We start from the raw sequence: 23,573 nt of genomic DNA on the forward strand, positions 1-23,573 counted from the left end.
ACTTATTTGCAAAAGAAGATCTCATAACAGAAGTGGATGCCAGAGAACACTTCTCTGTCACTTTAGCCCTGACTTGGCATAGAGTTTCAGATGGTATTCATTTGGAATAAAGAGATCGATGACATAACATGGCCAATCCTCCTCTCTAAGTGGCTTTACTAGAAGCGGGTAAGGGCAGAAAAATATAAATTCATCTGTCTATAGGCAACCAAAAACATACCAACTCATCTTGGAGTAATTTAACCAATAAGATGATTTAGAGGACAGTTCAGTGGCACCATTTTTGGAAGGTAAAAGCTTAGCAGAAGGAATATAAATCAAAGGTGACTGGCAGGTAAAGGATATATGCAGCAATCAGCCAAACCATGTGCACACTGGCACAAATTCAATGAGATCATTTATAAAATTTTTAAGGCAGGAGTACACAAAAGGGGGTCTGGTGCTAACTAAATCCACAGATAGCTTACATGCCACTGAAATAAACACTTCCAGATGCGGGTGTACAAAAACCTTTCACAGAAAGAAATGTTTTCTTTCATAAATCTGAAGGAGGGACCCTTAGCAGGGAAGGGCAAGGCGTCTGAAATGGAGACTGCGTTCCGAACAGGCCGGGAGCGCTGGCTGAGGCGGGACAGCCGTGCGGGTCCGAGGAACTGCACGCGGGTCCCCACCAGCCGCACGGCTGCAGCAGGGAGGCCGCGCGCCCCTTAAACCCGGGAAAGCATCCTCACAACGGATCAGAGCCAGCCCTGAAAACCCGGTGTCTGAGCCAGGGCTGCCCTCACTACCTTCCCTAGAGTTCCTGTTCCTGGGGAGTACGTGGCGGTGGAGATGATGGATGCACAGAGATGAAAGCCTCTGATCAAAGTTTAGAAAAGCGACGCTCTGGAGCTTACACTAGGCACACAGCTACGGAAGGCACGGCTTTCATGATGAGTAAATGTTCAAAATCTGGTTAGATTAGAGTCATCTTTCAGGAATGCACGGCCAAGTTCATTAATGGCTTAGAAAGTCCATTTGTTCGTCAGCACAGCCGAACAATATGTGGGACTTTCTGGTCACATACATAAACACCCGCAGAAGTTCAAACAGAAAGCTAGACTGTGGTTTTTTTAAGCTCAGGTGATCTATGCATTGAGCTTCCTCCGCCCTCCACCCCCTGGAAATCCCCTTGAAATTAGTTTCCTTACTGAATCTTAAAATGCATGCAAATTCTTTGTAAGCATCTGAGCACTAAATCTTATTTTTAATTGTTTTATGCATTGACCCAAACTATAAACTTGTCATCTTTTCTTCTTCTTTCATTCAGAGTCTTATTCTATTTATTCTTTACGCCAAATATCTCTTGAATACATTCTATCTTCTCTGTTCTCAATGTCACTGCCTGAGCAGAGGCTTTTCTGGCCTCTTGCCTGCAATCCTGTGGTGGCCACCTAATTGGTCTCTCTGTCTATTTATATCCTAACTCCCGTCCCTCCTCTACACCATCATCTGAGTTATTTTTCTACAATACAGATCTGTTCAAGTCAACCCCTTGCTCAAACTCTAAAATAGCTCCTTCACGACCATATCAGTTGTCTAAAAAGAAATTTTCCAACCAAAATCTGACCGAAAACCCAGTATGTATCAGAGATAAAAGCTTACCTCTAGAGAACACCCTTTATCATTTGCACAACATCTGTAAAGTATGTGGAGGTTTCTGCAGAGCAGTTAGATAACCGCTGGCCTACACCATAAAGTCTGGGTAAACTGGCCTGGAATTCAAAGCCTGTCCAAAATGCCATCACCCTACCTTCCACCCTTCCTTCCTCCCTCCGCAATGAACTCAAGACTCTGTTCCTCACCGTGGCTTAACAGCCATACTGCTTTCATACATTTACCTTCCCCCTACTTTATTCCTGCTTTTCTCACTCATTTCCCTCAGCTCCGTCTCATAAACCCAGTTCAAATGCTACTGGCCTTACAAAGCTTCACGGGCTTCCTCAGGCAAATCGTGCCCCTTCTCTGTACCCCACGCGCTCTGTCTTCTGCAGTTTCAGCGCCAATCACAGGCACCGCCTACACGCGCACCTCCTTTGTTACGTGGGAACATCCAGCCACTTATCTCCATATGCCACACCCCATTTCAACATATTTCTAACAATGTTTGGCAAATGTTTATTGATTTAATAAATGGCAATATCAGAGTTATAAGGATCCTAGACATGTTAGGGATGCTACTGCTGGTCCTTCTACGTCTAAACCATGTGTAGTTCAAGGGCACAGATATGGACTCTGCCAAATGGACTGTTAGTACCTAGTCCAAACTCAGAAAGCCAGCGCTGTCCTATGTCTGTGAAGCGTGCTTTCACCCTACCAGGAAGGCACATGCTTTGAATTGATTTTCCAGCAGTGGTGGGTGATAGATTGACTGTAGCAGCAGTCTCGCCTGGCCTTCTTCAGTTTTTATTTTAACCATTTGTGAGCTGATTTTGTGGGTGAAAGATACTGCCTGCCACCTAAAACCGAAGTGAAGTTAGCCTACCCACGCGAGGATCAACCACTCATACCGTCTTCTTTAGCCTGAAGGAGAAAAGCCCAGGGCAGAGCGAGGCTAGTTTCTCTCTCCTCTCTCTCTTCTACTCCCCTCCCCTCCTTTCCCCTCTTTTCTTTTCCTTTCCTCTCTCTTTTTAAAAAAATACTAACAGCTTGCTTAGATGAGGAATGCTTGTCAACTATAGCTTATTTACTTATTAGGCTTTTACCTAATTAGTCTAGAATCCGGGAATGGGTGTTTTAGGTTAAATCAGGAATGTAGAATTAAATCAGAGCCAGAAATGTAGTCTCTAACTTCTCTACTGGAAACTATAAAATCTGCACAAGTGTTTAAATTGGAATTGACAGGAACTTGTAGGCCACGCTGCAAACCTCTGGAGCCAGAGAGTCAACTCAAATGCCCCCTCCCTGGTATTTCCACCAGGGTGCAGCTGCCCAGCTGTCACCTTGAATGCACCTGGGCAAATTCAGAGCCTGACATTGGGCTCTGCCCTCATGACCTCTGCCAACTAATCACCAAAATATATCCAGATCTGGAGAGCCTACTCCACAGTTTGGGTATATGCCCAGAACTGCAAGTGCACTCCAATCAGGTGGGAGAGCCTATCCAGGTGCCAGGGCAAGAATTACCATCCGACTGACATATGGGCGATGAGTTCTCTCCTCACAGCTTGGGGTCAGACACAGGCGCTGTGTAGGGTGGACTCTCTGATCTGTGCATACAGAGGCAGGGGGTTTGGTTTAAATCAGATCATGATTAAACACCAGGCAGGAAAACAATGCATAATTATTTTTTTCCTGCATATTTTCCTACCTCGGATATAGCCTTCAGTATACACTGGACACAATAAGAGTATGCTATCAGTTTCGTATTTGGAAGGTGTAAATCTTCCACTTAAAACAATCCACTTATGTTGGGGAATTAACTTTGTAACTGCATCACTAAATTAAATGACAGTTCAATAATTATATTTGTGTGACTAAAGTATATAACACTATTTAGGAAATCATCAAAAAGTAAATCATTGCCAGTGTAACAGGCTCTCATCATGGCTGTTTGGAGGGGATTTTTGTCAAACTATCAATAAAACAGTACACAAATGTTTCACTTAAACCATGCTTCCGAATGCTAGATGTTCCTGGCAATGGTAAATAAACACTCTATCTTAAGACTAATGAATTCTTTTCTAATATTCACTTAGTTTACATATAAAATCTTAATTGGAAAATGTAAATATATTTTTACTAGGGGAACATGAACAATTTAATATACTGACTGAGCTATGTGTCTAATTCAATACTTACAATCTTCTTGTTTATTCATAGACTTAAAAAAGTTTCTTGCCTTTTTTAGAGAATAAATTTCAAGATATCTCAGTTTAGTTTAGTCCCTCCCAACAAACTCTTTTGCTGTTCTCATGAATTTATGAGTGAAAAGAATCCTGTGATATTTTTTAAAGAAAAAATAATTTCATATTGGGAGTCACTCAAAAATATTTTCCATTCTGTTCCTATTCCCTCAGAAGATTGCAAAAACCTAGAAACTATAATAATACATTCAAATCTCAAGATGTAGCCCTTTCAGAGAATTCTGCTCAAAAAGCTTCTCTTTGTTGTCAATTACTGTCCTCTTTCCTGCTCTCATGCTCAAATTCCTCCTCCACTCTCCAAGAAGTAGCCTCCCTTTACAATGAATGGAGACTCATTAACTTCTTGAACTATGTCAAGTTTAAAAAGACTTTAAAGGATACAAGCTTGGAGAAAATACACAGGACTAATTAGGGCTACCACCTTTCATTTCTATTCTGACCATCCTCCCATCAGAATATACTGCTTTGTCCCTCTCGGAACATGTACCTGAAAATTCTAGGATGCTTTGCAGGGTTTCTAGTGGCCTAATAGATCTTTGATTTGAAAGTCCATTTACAGTTTTTGTGGTACTTAAAATAAAGGTTCGGTCCTTTAATGTTCTATATTTAAACTTCTTGTAAATGTTCTGTTGATTCGGAAGTTATGTCTTGAAATTTTGGTTTATTCGAGTTTGTTTTTTATATAATTTTAGCAGTCCAAGTAAAAGCTCTACACAGCACTGGGCAAGTGAGCATATCACCTTCGTCTGTAGACCCCACGCTGAACTAAACGTGAGGTCTTTGCTGCTGATACAAAAGTAAAGGCAGAGAAAAGCAAAATGTGTTTGAATGGTGACTGTACCAGAATTTTTCAAAATGGGGCTGGATAATTCCTTATAAACAATTCACTGGCTGTACCAACTTAAGGTATTGCTACAGAGTTCAAATGAGAGATCTCTCTCTCTTCACTTCTCCCCCAGTTCTGCCTGATAATTAAAAACGGGTTTATAATGAACATAGGACTGCATATATCTTTTCAAATTACTGTTTTTGTTTTCTTTGCATAAATACCCAGAATCATTACTGAATCATATGGTATACCTATATTTAGTTGTTTTTTTAAAAAAACTAATCTCCATACTGTTTTCTTTAGGAGCCAGACCAATTCAGTCCCACCAACAGTGCCCAAGGTTCCCTTTCCTTCACATCCTTGTCAACACACGTCATTTGTAGACTTTTTGATAAGCTGTTCTAACTGATGTGACATGGTTTCTCACTGTGGTGTTCATTTGCAGCCACCTTGGTGTTCATTGACAGATGAGTGGATAAATAAGATGTGTGTGTGTGTGTGTACATAAATAGAATATTATGCAGCAATAAAAAAAATCTTGCCATTTGCAACAGCATGGATGAATATAGAGGGTATTATGCTAAGTGAAATAAGTCAGGCAAATTCATTTACTTGTGAAATCTAACAAAATAAACAAAACAAAACAAAAACAGACTCACAGAAACAGAGACCAAAGGGATAGTTACCAGAAGGGAGAGAGTGGATGGAAGAAAAGGGGCAGGAGAATATAGTCAATATTATTATAATAAGTTTACACAGTGACAGATGATCACTAGAATTAATGGGGTGATCACACTGAAAGGTATAAAAATGTGAAATCACTATATTGTACATCTGAAACTATTATGACCAATATAAGATTGTATATCAACTATATCTAAATTTAAACAAATTTTTAAAAACTAAAAAGTTTTATAACATAACATGACTGTGCCACCTCTATTTGTCAATACAAACTCATGATGCTATGCTTACCATAGCAGTGTCAGTAATGATGTTTCCAAATTTGGATTCAATAGGCAAAGCTAAGTAAGTATGACCGTGAAACATTAAGCAAATATTTGTCAGAGAAGGGTCTGCAGGTGACTGAGATTTTTTTTATGACACCTTTGAGTAGTCTTTAATATTTTAAGTTACCTTAAAAATATTTTCCAGAAAACCATGAAGGGTTATGCTGGGTAAGAAATACACATATTGATTCCCTCTAAATATTACCAGTTTTAAAATGTGAGCATTTGTTAGCTATTGTTAGTGAAAACTTTGAAGCAAACAATTTCTCTTTTGAGCCACGACCACTGCAGTTTGTGTAGAATGTTATTAAACACTGCTATATTTATGACTCAAAACTTCTCAATGCTGTGTAAGAGAAATAAAACATGGAAATAAAGAGGGCACTGTGATGGTTATAATATTACCACTGTCACCCACAACTTTGTGAAACACCTTTACTCTCCTAGTGAATGAGATTTTGAGTGGAGCTTCTGGGTGTAACATACAGATATTCTGCAATAGTTGATAAAGAAACCCTTTCTTGTGGAACATCTTTTAATGCCTCCTGGAACACCTGTCTTCTATATAATGTACTTTAAGAAATGCTCTCTCACATTTTCAGGACAAGACCACTTAAAGAGTTAAAACCAGGCCAGTCTGCAAAGAGGAAGTTTAATGAGTAGGACTGACGAGAATCCACTGAGGGTCCTGGTCCCAGTGAACCACAGAGTATTTATTTAGCTCCTGTCCACAGACAGAGCTCTGCTAGTTACTACGCAACCTTAAGCTGGTTACTCAAGTTTTCTGTAAATTTCAGTTTTCTTATCTATAAAGTGGGGATGATACTCATCTTGCTGTGTTGTGAGAATAAATAACATAATGCGGGGGAAAAGTTTATTTTAAAGTATTATGTAAGTTATTAGTTATTATTCTATCAACCAACACTTGTCTTAGATTCAAATGATTTTCTCTCCCAAGCTCTTCTGACTTTATGTTCACATTTTAAACATTCTCTCCCTAACTAACCCTAAGTTGAACACTGTGTTAAGTTGAACCATGTAAAAGTTATGATATTTAACTGTTTTTGACCTGGAGAAACTGCAATTTCATATAATTTGACACAATATGTTTTGTAACTGTAATCCCCCACCCTATTTTAAAATTAAAAACAGCTAAATTAAAAGTTTCACAATATTTCTAGAGAAAACTCACTTTTAGGTTATTCATTTAAATATGCCACATGCTCATTTTTTTTCCTGAGAATCAGTAGGCCTCAACTATAAAAAGGTACTTGGCTCCAATTTATAATGATACATTTAGTACTTCCAAAAAATTTATTGAGAAAATTTTTACTTCCAGCAAAAACACAAATATTTAAGAATTCTTACCCTATTTCTACTTGGCATCCACATTTGAAAAGCATTCTAATACTTTGTGACATTACATTTTCCAGGTTGAACACATAAGACGCAAATGGTAATGTGCTCATGACATAAGAATTATTCACGAATGTGAAATTCTAAATCCAAACAGTCAAGGCAATCTGCTGTGCCACTTCTGTTTTTAAAAGTTTCACCTGAGAAATTCTTAAAGGGCATTTCGTCTCTTTGGTCCTACCTGTCTCTTGTGAGCCGCCGCAGCCCCAATGACATGAGCGCATCCCTGTGACAGGTGCACGCGCGCAGTGACCCGCAGTAGCTGCGGGAAGCGCAGGAAACAGCTGGGCGCCTGCAGGGCGGCTGCCGGCCCAGCGCGCAGCTCGGAGCGCGGCTGCCCGGCTCCCTCAGGCTCGGGGTCCCCGCAATGCGGAGGCTGCGTCGGGCTGAGGGTCGCCCAGTGGGGGCTGGAGCAACCCGCCTCCAGGGGTTCGGCCGGTGACGGCGCACACGAGCGAGCTCACGGCCTCACCACCGGGTCGGCAGAGCCCCGGGAGCAGGCGAGCGGGCGGTGCGCCTGCTCTACTCGGCCACTCGGAGGCTCAGCCGGGCCGGGGCCCGCACATGGGCTATGCCCCTCACCCGGCGAGCAGCTTCCTCTGGCCTCGGGATCACAGAGCCGGGTCCCCGTGAGCCGGTCCCCGCACGTGCCCGCGATCCGGGGACAGCACTGCGCTGCCTCCCGTGACGGCGGCCAGCGCACCCGCTGCTCTCTGGGTGCTTCCTCCAAGGAAACAACAAAATGCTCCAACTATAAAAACCCACTTCACCCACAATTTCTTTAAATTTCTGTTATCCTCACCTGAGGATATTTTTCCACTGCTTTTCAGAGAGATGGAAGGGGGGTGGGGAGAGAGAGACACATGGAGGGGCTGCCCCCCGCACATGCCCCGACCAGGGCTGGGGTTTGAGCCTGCAACTGAGGTACGTGCCCTTGGCTGGAATGTAACCCAGGACCCGACCCTTCAGTCCTCAGGCCGATGCTCTAACCACTGAGCCAAACTGGCTAGGGTCAGTCACAAAATTTTAAAATGCGTTATACATCTAAACTTGCACAAGTAAATCAAAGAATTTTTTTTTAAAGATTTTTAAAAAATTGATATTTAGAGAGAGAGGAAAGGAAAGGGAGAGAGAAACATCCATGTGAAAGCGAAACATCTATCAGCTGCCTCCTGCCTGCCCCCTACTAGGGATCAAACCCCACAACCCCGGCATGTGCCCTGACCCAGGATCAAACCAGCAATCTTACCGTGCATGAGATGATCCCCAACCCACTGAGCCACACAGGCCAGGACTCTAAGAATATTATTTTTAAAAAACAATTACCAAAAGCACTTGAATTTCTAGGCTGCAAAAAGAAAATACTCTTCAAACAATTAAATACCAATTAATTTTCTAATAGGACAATTCATTTAAAGCTTTTGCTATACCTTGTTTTGAGTCCTGATGCCCTTCTTAATATAAGTTTTATGCCTTTACTTTTCTATATTTTCTGAATTTTCTAGCAAACTAAGACTACTTTCATAAACAGTAAAATGAAGAAATTTAAAAACTGAGGTGAATGAGGCTAGCAATGTGATCTAGTCATCTGTCTTTGAAAACTTTTAAAATTAACTTACACAGATTATGAACTCATAAAAACGAAATTTGATGAAGCTTTATAAATTTGAGGCCATGCCACTTGTTCTTTAGATTTCTGCTGCGAAAGAGCTAGTGTACACCATCTAGCCAGTACGCAAAAATCTGTTGGTAACTATGGACATTCAGTTACTGAGACCTAAGTTTTTAAGGTGATAAAAAAGCCATTAACATTCTTCAACCAATATTAACTCCCAAAGTAAAAATGAATATTTATTTATTCTCAGGAACAGTAATCTTTAAAATAGTATTTAAATTTTCAAGGTATAAACTTTTAGTCGGTAAAAAATCACATTATTATTCAGGTTTTCGTTTCTTCTGTGATTACAAGGTGAGGCCTTTGTGTGTGTGTCTGTGTGGTTGGGAGGGGGAAGAATGGCTTCTACTTTAACTGTATACAAATCTGATACCTTTTAGAAAATATACTACAGCCACTACTGCTACTTCTACTTCTATTATTAATATAATTTATTAAGAGCTTGCCACATATCAAGTTCATAGTACTCCTGAAACTCTATCATGAGGCATGGTCTACTATTATACCCATTTTACAGATGAGGAAACTAAGTCATAGAGAAGTTAAGAAACTTCCTTAAGGCTACTTAGCTAGTAGGAGGCAGAGCTAGGATCTGAACCCTGGTCATTTGGCTCTAGGATCAAGTCAATCACCACACAATATAACCTCACATAATATCAACTACTGTGAGTAAAAGGACAATATAAGATGCCAAGCATCAAAACCACTTAGGACATTCTAGGTTGCCTAAGTACTCTCTAAAGTAAATACTATAAGTCAGACTCTGAAGTGGTTTTCAGAATTATTTAGGAAAAATAAAAGCTAAGCAAGAAGTAAAATTAATCTTTTCCAATGTTCTTTAGCATGTGTATGCAGAAGATCAGGCATATAGGGGTGAGGACAGTTGCAAAAATGTGTGTTTTAGGAGAAAGATTTCGGAGCCGGGAATTGGAAAGCCTGAACTTTAGCCTTGGTTCCATCACTTAATCTAATCAATAACTTAACCTCGGGAAAATTACTTAAATCTTCTAGGTATGATACTTTCTCTGATCTTCTGCACAGGACTGAGAATAAATGGAAATACAGAAAAGAAAGAATTTACCAATAAAAACCAATATGCCAAAAACAATACAGGCATACCTCGCAGCTATTGTGGGTTCGGTTCTAGACCATGGCAATGAAGCAAGTACCACAAGAGCCAGCTGTGATCTTCTTGCTGGTGGAGGGTCTTGCCTTCAATTTGTAAAAAATACATCTATGAAGAGCAATAGAGCAAGGGGCAATAAAGTGAGCTATGCCTGCACTGTTACAATTGGTTGAGTGGGGATGGATGGTTTACAAGCGTCTCCCCAACACTCACACGAGTGGCAGCAACTGGGGTTTGCGCCCCGCCCCTTTCCTCTCTACTCCAGCAGACACACGGGGCAAAGCAGTGCAAAGCAGTGTTGGTGCTTTTTCCTCTCCTCTAACCAACATGGCTTTAATCATTCGTTTCTTCTACCATTTCAATTAATTCCCAAGGTGAAGAACTCACAATCCTTTATACAATGAATTGTATTCCCAGAACCGATCATGTTAGGATTTTGTATAAAATTTCAGAAGTCCTATAGTAGAGACAGAATGATGCCTCACTAAAAGCATTTTATTGGTTTATTGATTAATGCTGGAATTAAATTTCTATGTAACCTACTGGGTATTTTACTTCTTCAAATCAATTTCAAATTATTTGTTACATATGAATCAAGTTACAGATGCTCTAAATTAGATATTGTATTTATATATACACGTCAGACAAGCATTCCAGACTCAGAATGACATGTTGCAAAGACAAGATTTCTGTGTTTCATAAATATGTACTAGTTACTCATGGGCATTTTAGTTTACAAAGGAAATTCTACATTGGAGGTAAGTTAGCTTATTAGCCTTTCTGAATGACAATTTAGGTCTCAGTCTATGGTTACTATAGAGGTAGCCCACACGCCTCCTCTCCGCTTAGGAGCTGCAGCTCACAGCCTAAGTATCCAAGTGGCACATGAAGTGTCACCTCAAGGAATGGCATCAGGGAACTGAGTAGTCAGCATCCCCCAACATCAGGAGCACCTCCATATAGCAGTTGAAGGTATGTGAAAACCAGGGCAGAGTGGCCACATTGTTAGCATAAATGGCCTACAAATCTATCCCACTTTGAAGAGAATTTTTAACTAAAAAAGACAGATATATAGAAATTGTGTTTCCCTGATCATATTACTCACGATATAAAATGGAATAGGCATATTTAGTCTTGCAAGCTGGCAAAATTCTTACAGCTCTAGGTAATGAAGCAAATTGTTCAAAGTGGGTCCTTTCTGGGGGGTGATAAAAACTGGGTGCCCCTGTGTGGAGTCCTTTACCACCGGCAGCTGATTTTGCCCGTCTGCTCTGGCAGTGGCTAAGTGAACCTCCTAGGTCATGGCTTGCTTGTTCTGTTTTCCAGATCTAATTAAATTAAGCATTTTAAAATTGCACCATTAGTTTTAAAAGCATATTGGTTATATATTTATTAGATAACAATTAGCTTAAACTATATATATTATACTTATGTGTGTATGTATATATAGTGTTATACATAGATATTCTGCTTTAGATATTATAGCAGAAGTAAATTTTAAAAAAAGAAACAAATGGTAAATTCTACTATTCCTCAGTTACAAATCAAACCTCACTTTCTGAAAATCAAACCAATTCCCTATAAACAGAGAAAGACTTGGAGATAGTTCTATTAACATGAATAAAGATATTTTTTAAAAAGGGCCACAAGATGAGCATTTAATTAACACACACACACACACACACACACACACACACACACACACACTCTTTAGGCTATTGAATATAGTCTTTAATTCTCTATTTAAAAAGAAACACAACAAACCCTGATTATAAGCTTTAAAGCCATTTGAAGATGTGAAGACTCCGCATTTCAGCCGACTTCAAAGCCAGCAGAAAAATCATTTCTTCTCCTTCCAACTCAAAGTATGTTTAGGAGCAGGACATCTGATAGAAGTGGTACTGCCAATCTAACCAATTGTAAAATATAAAGTGCTTCTAGCAATATTTGGATACATATAATTTGACAAAAAAGTTTTATAAACCTAAGCTTTGAAAAATAGAAAATATAAGCTCCAACAAAAAAGCATAATTTGTAATTGAAAGAAAATAATATTTTGTAGAAAAAAATTGTCCTTCCAAAAAGAGACAAAAATGACTAACTTTTATTTCCCAAGAGAATTATGCCACTTTTATACAACAAAATTACAGTCACCACAAATTGCTTTCAACAATTCCATTGCTTCTTCATTTGACCACTTGAAAATCAGAATTCTTTGAGATTATAAATATAACTTTTTATAACTCTGTTATTACGTACTGTGAATGGGGAAAGGGGGCCAATCTTGTGGCCGTAGCGCCGAATGGCCTCTCTGATGTGGCAGGGCTGGATGGCATCGCTGTGAGCCTCAACACCACAGGCCGCAGTGCTCTGCGACAGAAAAACACATAAATTGTTACTAAATCAAAAACACACAACAGAACTACAGTGTATAAAATATGAAAATAAACTTTTATAAAAATGGATGGTTTTTTCCCTTAGGATGCACACTGCTGCTGCCATACACTACGTCTAAAAAATTCCATTAAGAAGTCAAAGATGACTTTCCCATGACCCCTTCCGAGCAGACCTACCAAATGCAATTTCTATGCTCGCAGCAGAAATACCTGGGCTACATCAAGTCAAGTACAGGACAATACAGCCACTTGCATGCACATGGAGTGTCAGGGGCTTGCTGAAAGAGCCATGGGCAGTTTTTTAAAAAAATTCAAACATTTATTATCATAAATGTTTCTTTGGATTTTGTTGGGCATATTTCTGAAATAACCTGAGGGTCATCAATTTTAAAATAAAAAATGTAAAGTTGCTATATATTTATTTATAACATGGGGGACTGTCATAAAAGATTGTTTCGACTTGGTGCTAATTTCTAGGTGTCCTTTGGGCAAAAACAAAATAAAATTAACACTTTCTATTTTAATCTGCTTCATCTATAAAAATATGTAAAAAAAAACAGAAGAAAAATATTATTTGCAATGAGAGTATGGATACCAACTTAAGAAATGTATATAACATGATTTAAAAAAATGTTAAATGCACAATAGGGGCATGATAGCCTCATGGTTCAGTCGCAGGCTCTAGCTTCCCAACCAGCTAGGTCCACATCCTGTCAGTTACCAGCTCTGTCAAGTTATGTATATTTCTGCACTTCAGTTTCCTCATCTGCAAAACTGGGATAATAATTATAAATGCTTTACAGTGCAGTGGATACCAGACGTCAGATCATCAACATTAAAGAATCAAGGGAAAGAAACAGTAGCTTGTGTATTACTATAAATGTGGTCTAGAAGTCATTGGTAGTCACGTAATGATTATTTTTCTGATAATTGTTACAGTTACCACTCTCATAATTCCTTGTGGGGGTATAACTAATACAACATCTATGGGTAGCAATTTGGCAAAATCTTATCAAAATGAAATAGCATAACCATTTTTGACCCAGTAATATTGTATATAAGGATTTATCCTACAGATATATTACACGGGTACAAAATACTATACATGTAAGGATATTCACTGTACTGATGAACTAAATCTTCCTGAATGAGGAAACACTGGAATGAAATATAATCCATCTATTCAATGAGACAGCAGCCACGAGAAAGAACGAGGCAGCTGCACACACACTGCCGCTGGGCTCTGTGCACAGCCCGTCTCGCGGATACACTGCGAAGCAGCGCACGGTGCACGGCTGGGAGGCACTATGTTACCGTTGGTTTAAAAAAGCCAAAAAGGGCTGAGCATTATATACTCATTAGAGTGCAGAGAATATATACTCATGAAAGCGCAGAGTATTTCTGGAGGGTTCGCCAGAACTCAGTAACAGTCTTGGAGGAGAAGGGGGGGCTGGGGGACAGGGGCAGAGGAGACACTGGTCACTGCATGTCCTTCTGTACTTTTAAAATACACTTTTTGAGCCTTGTGCATGCGTTTCCTATTAAAACTAGTAACATGATTTAAAAACTCCTACAAAACGAGAGCATCTGCTAATTATCCAAGCTGAATCTGAAATAAGATTTAAAATTTCAAACAAAATACATCTTGATTATTTTTACTATTTTCACAAGATTTGAAATATGCCAAACAGAAATTTACTCTAGGGTATCTTTCTCAATTTAATTCCAACAAAGCCCTAAATAACATATCTGCCATGCCCACAATAACACGGATTAAGTTATATAATAACACAGGTTAAACCCTCACTTTGGCACTGATATAAAAGTGCGCAGGGTTTTTACTGAGCGCCTTCTCGATTCTTGTTCCAAATACTTTGTTTCAGTTGGAATATATCAGAATAAATGCAATTATCAGGTGCCTGACTAAGGTAAAGACACTTCTGAGAGTTCATTTGGCTCCAAAATGTGAATAGGACTAATATATGGGGGTGAGAAAAAGTAGGTTTACAGTTGTAATTCAAATAAATAACACAATGATTAATAAATAATAATACAAGAATAAACTGTTTCATGTACTCACAACTGTTTTGCCTACCCCTGTGGACTCATTAACCAAACAGGTGTAACAAATGCTTATGAAGTCAGTTGGGCACTCTATCCATTTGTGGACGTGAGTGCAAATAGTTAGCTATGCATGGAATCTAAAGTAAGTTTTTCCAGTAGAAACTCAGGTGGAAATAAAGAGACATCAAGAGGGGCAATACCCTGTACACTAAGTGGGGTGAGAAGTCCTTCCTGTGCGTTCCTCTATGGCATCTCCTTTCTCATGAAAAGTGAATTTATTTTTCATTTCTTTTCCCCATGGTCAATGGAGAGTCTACTCTTCCTCTACTTTCCCAAATAAATTTGGTTTTGGTGTAGAGCATTTGGTGAAAACCTCTCAGAACTTCCGCAGGGCGACCAGGGCTGGAGATCCTGGAGGAGGAAGCATGTTATTCGAGCGGTATGAACACAAGTACGTCAGTCTGGGGGAATCATGTCATCTGTGCCAAAAAGACTAAGTTAACTGATATAAAAATAAAAGATATTCAATTCTGTGAAAAATGTCTTTAGATTTTCCACTTTGCCAAGTTCAGGCTGACCTGGTATACTTGGGCAACTGCAAACATTAGCATGATGTTTACCACGTACACTTCTGCTCTCCACTGACTTGTCCGTTGGGCTCTTTGGAAGGGAACCTTTAAATCTAAAATGCTGTATTCCCAGTATTGTTTCCATCTCCACAAATGTCTTCCCATTTCTGTCACTATCCAGTCTCTCACCGAGGTACTTATAATCTGTTCAAATTCCAAATTCATATCAAGTTTAGAATTTTTAATTTAGCAGTGACTTTATCACGTATATAATATTCTTCAAAATCGTTTCAGAAGAATTAGCATTACATTTAAATATTTATTATCTGTTATTTAAGAAAATCTTATATCTGCTGTAAACACATATAGAGAGTATTCGATTTTTGTATCTACTCATGTTTCCTATTCTGACTGTGCCCATATTTTAGAATATTCTTTGCATTTTCAAAACTGAAACCCACATATCTGAGAAAATACTGAGTCTTTTCTATAGTTGCCAACATCTCTGTGGGTACTGAGCTCTCTGTTTCCTTAAGGAAAGTACAAGCTGCTGGCAAAGCTCTTTGTAAGCCAGGCCGCCCTCCTCCTGGCTGCATTCGCACCCCTCTCTTGTACTCCTCCATTCCTCTCCACTTAGGTTTCTTTGTCCAGAGATTGGTGCTGGGTGTTGGAAGCTGCAGCCCTCCCTGTTTTTGGATTTGAGTAATGTCCCCTGCTTGTCCTTGCTGGCCCACATTGAATTAAATCTCTTGCAGTTTGAACTCTTATCTGCAATACAAGTTAGATGGAAATTTCTGGATCTCTTATAAATGTCTGTTACCTGTTTTGACTTCTTTCCAACTTAAAAGTTGTTGGTGAGTAAAAGTATCCTGTCCTTGTTCCGCCCTCCCCTTACCAGGGTGATCCAGTGTTTAAGAGGGACCTGGAATCTCAGAGACCTGCCTCTTCTTCCTCCCCACCCACGTGGTGGACTAGATCTGTCGTTACACTTGAAAGATTAGGTCTTACGAAGGAGTAACACATCTCCCAGATCAGAGCGAATGAAAGGGGGGTGCTGCGACTGCTAATACTTCTGTCACGACTGACCACGAGGCGGATGGATAGCCTGACAGGCCAGGCAAGCGTCCTTCCCCTCCGTGTTTTATATATATGGCCCTCCCAGGTCTTTGTGCTTAGAGAGGGTTTCTTTTCAGATGAAAGCGGGCCATTCTTTGGCCAAAGGTTACAGTATATAATTTTTTCAGTTCAAAGCTTAACTGAAATGTTAATTATTAGCACTGTAGTTCTGTGTCACTAGGATAAGCTTTTCTTTAACTAAAGGTGTTAAAAGCAGAAATGGTATTTAAGGGGAAGACAAGAGAAGCACTGAATTCAAGGAGTCATACATTATTAAATCTGGAAGGAACACAAAATATCACCTATTCTAAACTTCCCCAACTCCTACCCCTTTTCACAGGAGAGTGAAGATAAGGGATGTGCTCAAGATTACAAGGGTAGAATCCGAATACGGCGATACGTCACATCTCTTGGCTTCTAGTACACAAAGCTGGCTTATAACAGGGGTTTTATTATTTTATGTAGAATGAATTATACCATGTTATCACCATAGTTGAAGTCTCCAGTGAGTAAAAATAAAAATATAGCAAAACTGTATAAATGTAGAAATAAACTGTATAAATAGAGAAATAGAGAATAAAGAATAAAGAATAAAGAATTAAAGACATTATTAATTTTGATAACAGTAATTTTGAATTTAGGGAAATTTAGACATGCACCAGGTTAATGCTTTATTCAGGAAACCTCTGCTGTAAAATAACTAATTTAAGAGTTGCAACAAGATTAGAAGAGAAATGTTTAAATATTTAAGGTAAAAAATTTCAAGAATCTTCTATCTTATAAAGAATTATTTTTTGTATACATAATTGCCAGGTTAGTTACAAAGCAAGCCCACTGAAGAAGTTTTTTAGGTAACCATAGTTCTAGTTACTTAATGAGTTAGAGAGCACTGTAGCTGAAATTCTTGGAAACTACTTTATAATACAGAAAAGTTCCTTACAGTTCAGATTTTCCTGTAATAAATAAGCAGTGAGCTGTGTCATTTTGTAAATGAAAGGGGAAAGCAGATGAGGCTGACATTTAAATTTGCTGATTATCAATTATGAAATTATATCTTGGCATGGTGCCACTACCTGCAGTGGCAAATGGTTCTTATTATATCAACCTAGATGTAGGTAAAAGGATAAACTTTGGACAAATTATAAAAAATACAAGTACCTGATAGCAATAGAGATTGATCAAAACGAGGTGGAAACTGGAAGGGGTGTGTGTAAGAAGAATGGAATGGCAATGATGTGCGTTTCCTGTTTTTACTGTTTTAGTCTAAGGGCAGACTCCAGTCAGTATAGTGCGTTACACAGATTTAGCAGCTTGAAGACCTATAAAGTGAGGAAGAAAATCCCCAAAAAGATAGAATTAAGAATCAGTGTATAAACTACCAAACTTTTTGACTAATCCATAAACCATTCCTGTGTGATATTGAATCTAAGAAACCCTGCTATAGCTAAATGAAGAAAAGAGAGATTCTAGCTGCTGCCACAGAAGAGGAGTTTGAAGTTTAGAGTTGAATCTAAAAAAGTAAAAAAGTAAGTTGCCTGCTTAACACACATATACACATGCTTCTACCAACTAGAACTCTCTTCACAGGAATATAACAGAATCTGAAATCTCTACAATGTGTTACTTACAATGTCCAGGATATAATTAAAAATCCCCTCAAATTGGTTAAAGACATAAACCAATATTCAATATTCAAGAAGCTCCGTGAACTCTAAGCAGGCTAAACACAAGACAAAGCATGTATAAGTGTATCCTGGTCGAATTGCTAAAAACCAAACTTAAAGATAAAACCCTGAGCCCTGGCTGGCGTGGCTCAGTTAATTGAGCCTTGTCCTGTCTACCGAAAGGTGGTCAGTTTGATTCCTGGTCAGGGCAAATACCCATGTTTCAGGCTCCATCCCTAGTAGGGATAAGTGCCTGCAGGAGGCAGCTGATCGTGTTTCTCTCTCACACTGATGTTTTTCCTTTCTCTCTCCCCTTCTCCCTTCCTCTCTCTCTAAAAAAAAAAAATTAATAAAAACATGTTGTTGGTTTTGTTTTTTGGGTTTTTTTTTAAAAGAGAAAATCCTGAAAGCATGCAGAGTAAAATACAGGTTATGTACACAGAAACAATACTACAAAATCCACAGACATATAATTAAACATAATAAATGCCAGAAAATAGTGGAATGATACCATAAAAGTCCTGAAAATGGACTGCCAACCCAGAATTCTATATCCAGTGAATAAAGGAGTAAAGATATTTTCAGAAATATGAAAACTAAAAGGAACCATCACCAGCCAACCTGCACTATTAAAAAGGCTAAACAAAATCTAGAACAAAAAATGATACCAGAAGAAAATTCTGATAATCAAAAAGAAATGAAAAACAGTGGAAATGGTAGATGTTACAGTCTATTTTTCCTCTTAGTTTCACTGAAATATATTTATTTAATGCAAAAAATAGTATTATGGTTTAGTACACATGTAGATGTAAGATTTTTATAATTACAGCATAAAGAGCAAGAGTGAATAGATGGGCCTATACAAATATAATAGGCTTATATTTTATGTAAGTAAAGTAGCACAATAATAATTTCAAGTACACTGAAAACTTAAGAATGTATTTATAGCCCAGCTGGTGTGGCCCAGCGGTTGAGCATCTTGATACCTTTGATCCAGGAGACCGAAGTTTGATTCCTGGTCAGGGCACATGCCAGGGTTGTGGGCTTGATCCCCAGTAGGGGGCGTGCAGGAGGCAGCTGATCAATGACTCTCTCTCATCATTGATGTTTCTATCTCTCTCTCTCCCTCTCTTTTCCTCTCTCTCTAAAACCAATTAAAAAAACACTAAAAAAATGTATATTATAATCCTTAACATAACCACTGGAAAAAATGATGCAAAGAGATGTCACTAAGACACCAGTAGATAAATTAAAATAGATTTCTAAAAGAGGACACAATTAACTCAAAAGAAGACAGGAAAGAAAAACAGAAACAAAAACTGAGAGAACAAGCAGAAAACAAAGAGCAAAATAGTTGACCTATATCCAACCATTTCAATAAATACATTAAATATCATGGAACTAAAATTGTAATTAAAAGATAGACACAGAAAAAAAAGAAAAGAAATAAGACCCAATTACTTGTTGTTTACAAGAAATGTACTTTAAATATTAAAGATGCAGATATAATAAAGGAAATAGATGGAAAAACGTATATCATATAAACAGCACAATAGGCTGTAATGGTTATATTAATCAGATAAAATACAGTTCAGGATGAATAGTATTGCCAGTGATAAAAAGACAGATTTTATAAATATAAATAAATGGGGAGATATGCCTTGTTCATGGCTTATAATACTTGGTATTGTTAAGACATTATATCCCCAAATTGAGTAAGCATTCAATCTAATCCCTTTCAATTTAAAAAAATTTTTATTTTTGCCATCACCACTTATCTCCTCTATGACTTCTTCCCCCTACGCCCAACCCACTCCCCCCATCACAAACACTGTTGTCCATGTCCATTATTTCTCTTTTTTTTGGCTCAATCTCTCCACCACCATCCCCCACTCCATCCCACTGTCTGTCCCTGCCAACACCAGAGCTGTCTGCCTTTTCTCTCTCTATCCCTTTCAAAAATTCCCCTAGGCTTTTCTTTCTTTTTTCCCTTTCCTGCCTTTGTCTCCTTCCCTCCCTCTCTCATTCTTTTTGATAGAAACTAACAAGTTGATTCTAAATTTATATACATGCAAAGGACACAGAAAACCCATTTAAATCTGAAAAATAAAGTTTGAAGATTTACACTACCTGACTTGAAGAATTACTACAGTAATCAAGAAAGTAAAACTACAGTAATCAAGAAAGATGATACTGACAAAAGGACTGACAATTAAGGCAATGAAACAAAACTGAAATTCTAGAAATAAATTGACATAGCTAGATGGATATCTGATTATCAACAAAGCCACCAAAGCAATCCAATGGGAGAAAAGAATCTTCAACAAATGGATCCGCAATAACTAGATACCCATATATGAAAAAGTGAACTTGGCCTCAATTCATACAATACACAAAAGTTAATCTGACTTGATTAATAGAAATATAAAAGTTAAGCTATAAAGCTTCCAGAAGAAAACAAAGGCGAACATCATCATGGCCTGGGAGTAGCCAAAGATTTCTTAGACAGGACAGAGAAAGCAATAAACATAAAAGAAAGAACTGGATAAATTAGACTTCATCAGAAGTTCAAAACTTCTGCTCATCAAAATACACCATTAAGCCACAGACTTGTTACCCAGGATACATAAAGAACTCCTACAAGTTGGTAATAAAAGGCAGCCCATCCGGTAAAGGATTTGAAGAGAATCTTCCCAGAGGAATATGTATGAATGGCCAATCAGCACATGAAAAAATTGTCCAACATCATTACTCACCAGGGAAATGGAAACTCAAACTATAATGACTTACTATTAAGTATCCATTAGGATGGTTGAAAGCAAAAACAGTGACAACACCAAATGTTGATGAGCACATGGAGCAACTGGAACTCTCATATATTGCTGGTGGAAGTAAAAATGATAGAACCATTTTGGGAAAAATGTCTTGCAGTTTCTTTAAAAACTGAACATATACAACTACTCTGTGACTCAGTAATTTCATTCTTAATTATTTACCTGAGAGGGAAAAAAGCATTTTTCCACGAAGACTTGCACAATAATGCTCGTAACAGGTTTATTCATAATACCTTAAAAACTGGAAATTCCTTAAAAGTCCACCAAGATGAGAATGAATAAACAAATATATTCATACAAGGGAACATCACTCAGCAATAGAGAAATACATTATACTTCTACTGAAAAACATAAATTTCAAAAATATCCTGAGTGAAAGACATTCCACACAGAAGAGTAGAACATACTATATTCTCTACATGAAGTTGTAGAACAGAAAACACTAATCTATGATGGAAAAACAGAATAGTCATTCCCAGAGAAAGGGAGCAAAAACTGACTGGGAGGAGGCATGAAGAAGCTTTCTGAACCGGTGGGACTGTTTGATATCTTGAGAGGGGCTTAGAAAACAGGTTTATATATTTGCCCAAATTCAACCACTTAAGAACTGAGTGGTTCACTGTGTATATGTTTTACCTTTAAAAAAAGAACCATAAACAAATTATAAACAATGAAGCATTTAGGCATGAAGTGCACTGATGTCTGCAGCTTTCTTTGTAAAGTATCAAAAAAATGGAACTGATGGGTAAAGGAACAGTAAGATACATAGATATAGTAAAAGTAAATATACAGTTAACATAGTAAATATAGTAAAATGTTAATTGTAGGATCTAGATGGCAGATATATGGTGTTCATTCTGCAAGTCTTTCAACTTTTGTATGTTTGAAAATTTTAAAATAAAATGTTAAAAAATTCAGTATCTTCTTTTCTCCAGAAGAAAGCTGTTAAAGTTTGAGTGAGTAAAAATCATTAAGTATGATTAAGTATAAATTGGCTGCTTCTAAAAATTTGAATTATGAGAAAAACAGAGCACATTTTTCCTGTCTCTGAAAAGAAATCAACAAGGCTTTCTCCACTCTGGAAAATAAAAAAAGAGAGAGAGAAAAAAAATATCACTGACCTTTTTTCTTTTCCTTTGCTTGGCTTTAGCTGAGTCTTGTCCAGCATTCCCATTCCCTAGGGATCCTGCTGTGGTTTTCCCTGCGTGCTGTGATCCAGATGATGGAGCTGTTGGTGTGGGAGGAGGTGTATTCTCAGGAGATTCTGGGTAGGACTTCATGCAAGACCCCTGTCCAAAGAGATGTGCCTTTGAAATTAAGTGACCAGGACTTCTACTGACATTTGATTTTGTTTAGTATCTCATGAATTTAATATTATCTGAAGCTTACAAATATAAAAACACAATTTGTTATTATCAAGTTCACAGTAATGATGCCCCCATCTTGTCTCTAAGGATCTAAAAGTGTTAATTTTTAATCTGTGTAATTGTTAAGATATAATCAGGAATCCTCAGATACAGCTTCCAAAATTTCTATAGATTTTGTCAGATAACAGACATTTCTACTTGGAAGTTCCGTTAGCATTTCAAACTTACATGTTTCAAAAGGAAGCTCTAAACTTTCCCCCAAAACTGGGCAACTTCCAGACATTTTTTTTGTATCTGTGATGACCAGCCTTCTCCCATTAACACAAACTCAGTGTCTTAGGGTCACTGTAGATACTCCCAGCTCCTGCCACGTCTAATTCCTCCCTCCCTCCCTCCCTCCCTCCCTCCCTCCCTCCCTCCCTCCCTCCCTCCCTCCCTCCCTCCCTCCCTCCCTCCCTCCCAAATCCCTCATATCTATCTGCTTTCATAGGCTATGACTATAAAATTATTCTCTATTCCATGTAGAAGCACTTCAAACATTTGAAGACTGTTATATTTCACAGCCTTTTCTACAGGTCAAACACCTCTGGTTCCTTCAACCACTGATACACGTTTTCAGGTTCCTCCACCCCGTTCACTCTCCTTTAGACATCCTGCCCTGTGTGCCAACATGCACCCTATAGGACAGCACCTAAACCCTAAAACAAAAGTTTCCTTGTTGTAACATCGCAATACTGGCTCCTAAGAAATTCACAGGCAAATGCAAGTCCCTGTCTTTTTTACATATGGTATTAATAATCGGTGTCATCCTATCAACCACGCATACTAACCATGCTATCTACTGGCCTACACTTCTCTGTAATTTAAAAAAATTATGCTAAACTTTGTAAAATGTTTTGCTGAAATTCACATATTGGTTTCAAGAGCATTTCTTTGATCTTCTTGCCTAGAAACATTATCAAACAGGAAGGATAAAGCTAATCTGGCATGAGCTGTTCTTAGGAAAAACAAGATCGCTCCTGAAGATCGTCGCTTCCTGTGCACAAACCATGTTAGAATAAAATCTAGAAAATTAACTTGAATTCATATTAAACTTGCTAAACTAACATGAGGAACCCAAGCTTAACTAGCTCAGTTCTTTATATAGCTAAATGCTTAAGAGATGATAATCATTAAAGTAGAATGCATTTTTTATTAACTTCGCGCCGTAAGTTTCCAATTCTAATCTATTGTACACAGCACCTCCACTTGGATTTTCTTAAAACACCCATTTGAACCCTTTAGCCAAGAAACCCGCAGCACTTCCTTAGTAACTGAGGCTGAGACCTTAGTTTTCTAATCTAACTTTCTACTACCCCTCCCCAATGAATCCTTTCCTTGACTATCTTAATCAGAGTTTTTGCCCCTTGGACAATTACGCTGATGCTGCCTCTGAGGCCTGGAGTATTCTCCCCACTCTCACTGCCTCATCAAAGTCCTATCTCTCCTTCAACGCCAGCTTCCTCACAGAAGGCTTCTTTGGTTGTAATTAGGAGGTGATTTTTACCTTTGTGCTCCGTCTACACCACACGTTTGGAAATTAGTATATGCCATCTTGAACTG

The 23,573-nt window shown here is 38.3% G+C and overlaps 1 protein-coding gene across 6 annotated transcripts in view; it reads right to left on the reverse strand.

Moving 5' to 3' along the window:
- SUPT3H (SPT3 homolog, SAGA and STAGA complex component) overlaps positions 1–23,573 on the reverse strand; it is a 418,544-nt gene that overhangs the window by 80,997 nt on the left and 313,974 nt on the right. For 4 of the 6 annotated variants that reach the window (XM_087817427.1, XM_016212675.2, XM_016212679.2 and 1 more), the window contains 2 exons: positions 21,726–21,893; positions 12,048–12,331 (listed from right to left, as the gene is read on the reverse strand). In XM_087817427.1, the coding sequence (XP_087673553.1) occupies positions 12,167–12,331; positions 21,726–21,893 (333 nt within the window). In that variant the 3' untranslated portion in view covers positions 12,048–12,166. Of the gene's footprint in view, positions 1–12,047; positions 12,332–21,725; positions 21,894–23,573 lie in introns of those variants that run through there. The other 2 variants (XR_015714553.1, XM_087817428.1) reach the window with 1 other exon arrangement.

Source organism: Miniopterus natalensis, chromosome 5, assembly GCF_054644295.1.
Source record: "Miniopterus natalensis isolate mMinNat1 chromosome 5, mMinNat1.hap1, whole genome shotgun sequence".
In the NCBI taxonomy this organism is placed as follows: Eukaryota; Metazoa; Chordata; class Mammalia; order Chiroptera; family Miniopteridae; genus Miniopterus; species Miniopterus natalensis.